Source organism: Macrobrachium rosenbergii, chromosome 16, assembly GCF_040412425.1.
Source record: "Macrobrachium rosenbergii isolate ZJJX-2024 chromosome 16, ASM4041242v1, whole genome shotgun sequence".
Classification (NCBI taxonomy): Eukaryota; Metazoa; Arthropoda; class Malacostraca; order Decapoda; family Palaemonidae; genus Macrobrachium; species Macrobrachium rosenbergii.
Genome location: NC_089756.1, coordinates 5,646,998 through 5,652,997, shown reverse-complemented (window position 1 = coordinate 5,652,997; position 6,000 = coordinate 5,646,998). Strand labels below are relative to the sequence as shown.

The following is a 6,000-nucleotide window of genomic DNA, read 5'->3' as shown; positions in this document are numbered from 1 at the left end:
AGTTTTTCCCCCTCTGTTAAATTACTTTTGACCAATTTTTTTTCCCTTTCATTAAGCTCCATGTGAAAAGTCTTGGTTCACTGCTGTATAAACTTAGCTTTGAGAATAGGTTTCTGTTGGAAAACTCAAATTATATACTTTTATCCCATAAGTATATAAATTTATATTTTGAATCTCTGGAAGTATACGGTAAACAATATTGGGAAAAAAGTTATCTCAGTCAAGGCTAGTGATAGTCAGTGTTAAGTTTTAAGGGAATAAAACTTAGCCAAGTAAAGAAAATAAGAAAAGAGATTTCTGCGGTCTGGGATTTTAAACCAAGAAACATCTTTAAGGAGTGATTGTATAACTAAATTTTGCTGGTTTTTCATAATAAAGACATATTAAAAAATCAGAATCCTGGAATTAAGGAGAGAAAGTCTTTAATGTCTCCTTATATTTCCCTGGAGGCTGGTAACTCATTTATAACAATTTTTTATGAGGAATGGACGGGTTGCCGTTAAACGGTAGAAGAACTGTTTATTTAGTCATTTGTTAACTTATTTTTTTCTTTTCTAATTACTGATCTCTTCCTTCTGTATTTCATATTTCAAGTCAATGGCCCCTGCGGGCTTGTTCCATGTGAATAGGGTTCATCCTCTTTATAATAATGATGATAATAATATTACTTTCTACTATTGCTTTCATTTGAGCACTATAATATCTGGAACCTTGAATTTCAAGTCAATGGCCCCTGTGGCGGGCTTGTTCCATACGAACAATGTTCATCTCTGAATAATATTAATAAATGGAGGATTCCCTTGGCCCTGGGAGTTTTGGGGTTTTGGGGATAGGTATCCCATAACCTCCTTCGGTAGGAAGGGATGTTGAGGGGAGGGGGAGGGGTGGGTAGATCCATGACCCCTGTCGGTAGGAAGAGCAATTGTCCATTTTGATATTCGAAAACTCAGGTGTGACCTAATTAGGTTTGAAGTGTTTGCCCAGCCGCTACCGTTTTACGTATTCATACAGCCGTTATTATTAATAGTGTGGTTTTAGCTTGTAAATGATTCATGGCCCGAGAGAGAGAGAGAGAGAGAGAGAGAGAGAGAGAGAGAGAGAGAGAGAGAGAATTACAAGTTCCGTGATTACACTTGTCATTTTCTTTCCAGTGCGAGGCTCTGAAATTATCTGTATTTATTCCTTATGGCGTTCTTGTTACGATAACAAAATGAGACTCTAAGATCCTTCGAATCTATTGCTCATTTGTTCACCTCTCTTCAGTAACACTGGGTTCATTGTGACCCATGTCCCCTGAATCAGACCAAGCTTGAGAACTTTACCAATATTCCTATGTCCCTATTGGACTGGGGTTCAAATGGTAGGGGCGCCTACAGTTCGGTGATTGTCCGTACCGAGAGTTTAGATCCGTTGTTGGCCAAATTAATTTTGTTTGTTTGTGGTATTCCCCTTTCAATAAGTTGTCTTATCCATGCTCTTTATCTTCTGCAGGTGCAGTCAAAGGCAAAACTGCAGTGTAGCAGCATCTACGCGAGGATTTGGAGACCCTTGTCCCGGGACGCTAAAATATCTCGAGGCACATTTTCAGTGTGTGGATGGTAAGCATGTTTTAGTTTACGTACGTGCACATGCCAGCACCCATGCATTCACGGGTGTCTCCTTTCTGAAATATGTTTCTTTTGTTCACTTGGTTTTGATGGTTCATTAAATTCTTACATATTCTGTCAGTGATATTTTTGTGAACAGTTTTATTGTGCTTTGCACTGTCAGTTCAAGAACTAGTTTACGGACTACTCAAGGGCAAGAGCCCGTGCTGTTACATTATTGCTCTTTTTAAATTTTATATTACTGCTTTTTAATTTACATTATTGTTTTCTATAAATTTTACATTATTGCTTTTTTTTAATTTTACATTATTGTTGTTTTTTAATTTACATTTTTTAGCTTACATTATTGTTTTTATCATTTTACATTATCGTTTTCTTTATTTACATTGTTGTTTTTAATTATACATTATTGTTTTTAATTGTACATTATTAAAAACTTTACAGTATTTTTTCTTTTCTTTTTTTTTACATTATAAACGTTGATTTTAAGTGAATAACTTGTAATAATTGGGTGTTTCAGTGAACCCCCCGTCACACACTGCGAGGCCTCGGCCGCCCTGGTTCATCGCCACCAAAACGACCGTCAGCTCCATCACAGAGGACGACCCTCCTCTCCCATCACCCCCGACCAAAGGTGGTAGCGGCGTTCCCGTCGGAGGATCTGGTGGTGGTGGTGGTATTGGAGGGCCCTTCGGTGTTGGAGAAGGCAGCAGACTTGGTGGAGATGGAATTGGGGACAGTGGGGAGAACGCCAGCGGGGGAGGAGAGGGCGCGACCGGCGTGGGCGGGGGCGTGGGTGGCCTCAGCGGCAAAGAGGGCCTGCCCTTCGAGAACAGAGTGAAGGAACCCCCCGCCGAGGACCTGCCCCATTCCGTGACGGCGTCGTCCAGCACGACGACAACGCTGAGGCCGCCGCCCTGGCTCATCACCAACACGACGAAGAACACGACGCTCTCGACGACCACGACCTCGACCACTTCCACGACGACGACCACGGCAAAGCCGCCCTCCACCACGACCACCACCACCAGCAAGCCGCAGACTAACCTGGACAGCCCCGTGGACTCCCCGACGGCGGAAGAGAGCGGCGGCGGCGGGGCCGGCCTGAGTAACCAAGGGAACAGCGAAGGGGCCGCTGACGAGGACGACGACGAAGACGACGACGCCTCTCCGACGGAGTTGTACGACGCCGTCGAGAGCGACAGGTTCCCGTCGAGTCCCGTGTCGACAACAAGTAAGAGTTAGTTAGTTAGCCGATGTATTCGCCTTCAGAAGAAGTTTTTTCCTGTTGTGTAGTGATTTGAAGAAAAATACCCTTCAATAGATGTCAACACCACTTACAGTTCCTAACTTGAATAGTTCTCATGAATGTTTCCTCAGTAGAGTATTGATTGATCTTGACTGAAAGGAACCTTTTTTTTTCCTGTAGCTTGAACGTACTTTTCTTAGATTTTTCGAAGCATGTTTTCAATTCCCCCACCCCCCAAAACAGTGTGTTCTTAATTGTATCATTTTGTATATTTGAAAAGTTGAAGAGGGGACCTTTTTGGAGGTGTCCGGAGGACCATATAAGCCTTCTTGAAATGGTTGCAGGTAATGTTACAGCTCCTCTTCCTTTTATCCATTGTGGGATGTAGTGGCGAAGACTACGGAAGGGTTCTTTGATAACGGAGTTCCTAATACATGATAAAAAAAAAAATGCCCCGTAAGGTAGTGCCGCCAGTGCACCTCATGCGGTGCTCTGTAGGCATTACTTAAGGTTCTTTGACTGTACCTTCGTTCAAATTCTCTTTCTTCCATCTTACTTTCCTCAACCCTCTCCTAGCGATTGTTTCTTAGTGCAGCTGCTTTGAGGTTTTCCTCCTGTTACACCGTTCAAACCTTTTTGCTGTCAATTTCCGTTTCAGTGCTGAATGACCTCACAGGTCCCAGCACTTGGCCTTTGGCCTAAATCCTATAATCTATATTGTATTCTATTTTATAAAATACTCTTTCATGCCTAGTCAGAAAATTAGACACCAGTATGTACATTCCTGTAGACAATCTGTAGACAATGTGTATGAGCCTTTTTGTAAACTAGACACTTGTTTCCCCACCCAAGTAAATGTCTACGTAGCATTATCGTAGATACCATTAGTGAAACTTGATATGAAAATCTCTCTTGAGGGGTTTTCTATGTTCTAGTTTTTTTTTTTTTTATTTTGTATCCTTGCGAACACACGTATTTCACGTTTTTGTTCGGTAAATGCACAGCATGTATTATTGCACTGTTTTCTAGTCTGTAGTACACGTCCTTATAAGATCTTTTCCCGTACGCTTGTATGTTGCACTTGACGTTAGTTCTCTGAATGAAAGCTATTTTTATTGGGTGCAACTCTTAAGTTTAAAAGAGCAGTTCTTTCAATTCCATTCCGCATTAAAGATATATTTTTATATTTTCAGATTTCCCCAAAAAGGATACAAGAATGTTGACGAGATTAGTTTTTTTGTAAAGTGTAAAATGAAAATAGAGGTTTTCAAACTTAAATATTTCAAAAATTTTAAATGATTTTGGGCTTATTTTTTATACTTAGGATTTATTTAAGATATTTATTATATTTTAACGCGGCCTTTAGGAGTTATCTTTGAGAACCATTTTATTTTCACCAACATACGGTGAGACTGAAAGTTCCCAAACTATTGCTGTCAAAATCGCGTTTGTCAGTTGTATAACTATTTTTTTTTATTATTATTATCTTACCGGTAGTTTTTCGTTTGATTCTTTGGTAGTGTCATTTCGGTCTCAAAAAGTTAGGCAAAGTAATTAGAATTTTTGTTCGAATTTTGCAAAATATCATCGCGGAGTAATTGTAACGAAATGGAAAATTTCATAACTCGTATGTTCTCGAGTCTTAAAAACTCTCGTATCGGGTTTTTTATTTATTTGTTTTTAAGTATGTCAAGAGAAATCCGTGGGGGCTAAATTCTCTCTCTCTCTCTCTCTCTCTCTCTCTCTCTCTCTCTCTCTCTCTCTCTCTCTCTCTCTCTCTCTCTCTCTCAATCCTTAAATTTTTCGAGAAGTTGGAATGTTTATGACCAAAGGTCTTGAAAGTGACCATGACATTATCTTTAGAACTGGAGCCCTTTTCTAGCTTAGCCTGTTAGTAAGTCCTTGTTTTTTAATCGACTTGATTTGCTTATTGATTTAGTGTTTGTTGTAGGAATAGGGTCATGTTATAACTGTTTTCAAGCCATTGATGAGTGAAACTTTTTATAGATGTAAGAGGATTACAGAGACTGAAGCTGTCCCCACCTCCCAATGCACTGTGAAGGAGTAACTGAAATTCCATTTTGTATTCCAACAGCTCCCTGGCCTGTACGGGCTGAAGTCCCGGTCACGGAAGGCGCCTCCCTGGGCAACGAAGCCTCCTGGTGCCCTCCTTCGTCGGACAGGAGCTTGGTTTGGAACTGGACGCAGGGAGGAGAGGTTGCCGTGCAGCCGTGCCCCGGCGGCGCCTCCGGGTGGGCGCGACGCTCCTGCAACCCGTTGGGTTGGTCCGGCCCGGCCGATCTGAGTGAATGCCGGAGCGTGTGGCTGACGACGCTCACGTCGAGGGCGCACGCCAGCGACGCCGTGTTAGCCGTGGCTCACGACCTAGCCATCGTGACCGGGTCCAGGGCTCTGTATGGGGGCGACGTCACGGCCACGGCCAGCCTCATCAACAGCCTGGCCCAACGCATGGCAGAGGACGTCAGTAACTTCCCCGACCGGGCCCAACGCGAGGCCATGGTTACCGAATTGGTGGGCGCCGTCGTGGCCACGGGTTCCCACTTGGTGGGGCGTCAGAGGGCAGCGTGGGGAGATCTGCGCCCCCCGGAACACCAGGCAGCCGCCACGGCTCTTTTGCTCGGTCTAGAAGAAGCCGCTTTCCTTCTGGCCGATAATCTGCATCAGGAGAAGACAGTCATCCACGCAGAGTCTAACATATGTAAGTTTGTATGTGCTGCTTGATTTGCGGTTTACTTTACTTGCAGTGTATGTTAATTAAATGAATAAAATGCACGCCGACGCGTCGTAAGGAGTCCTTTTATGGAGCCCTGTTGTGCTGTTTTCCTGACAGACGACACTGGTAAAATTATGTATTGACTAATTAATTTATTCTTATAATTTAGAGAATTCAGTCACAAGACTCTGAGGATATTATGTGCTTTGTACATTGCTGTTACAACAGTGAACTGTATAACAATTATACAATGAAACTTATTAGATGTAGTGAGAGTGAAGTTGTCCAAATTTGATTGATTGGGCATTATCAAGCAGTCCAACTGCGAAGGTGTAGAGTAGTAGGATTACCAGATGCATATGTGTTGAAATTATGCAGGGAATGTTTGAAAGGAGTAAGAATATACGTAT

At 42.5% G+C, this 6,000-nt stretch overlaps 1 protein-coding gene across 1 annotated transcript in view; it reads left to right on the top strand.

The window, feature by feature from the left end:
• LOC136847070 (latrophilin Cirl-like) overlaps nt 1-6,000 on the top strand; it is a 608,429-nt gene that overhangs the window by 556,144 nt on the left and 46,285 nt on the right. The window contains 3 exon segments of the mRNA XM_067118341.1: nt 1,492-1,598; nt 2,128-2,841; nt 4,952-5,575. Coding sequence (XP_066974442.1) covers nt 1,492-1,598; nt 2,128-2,841; nt 4,952-5,575 — 1,445 coding nt within the window.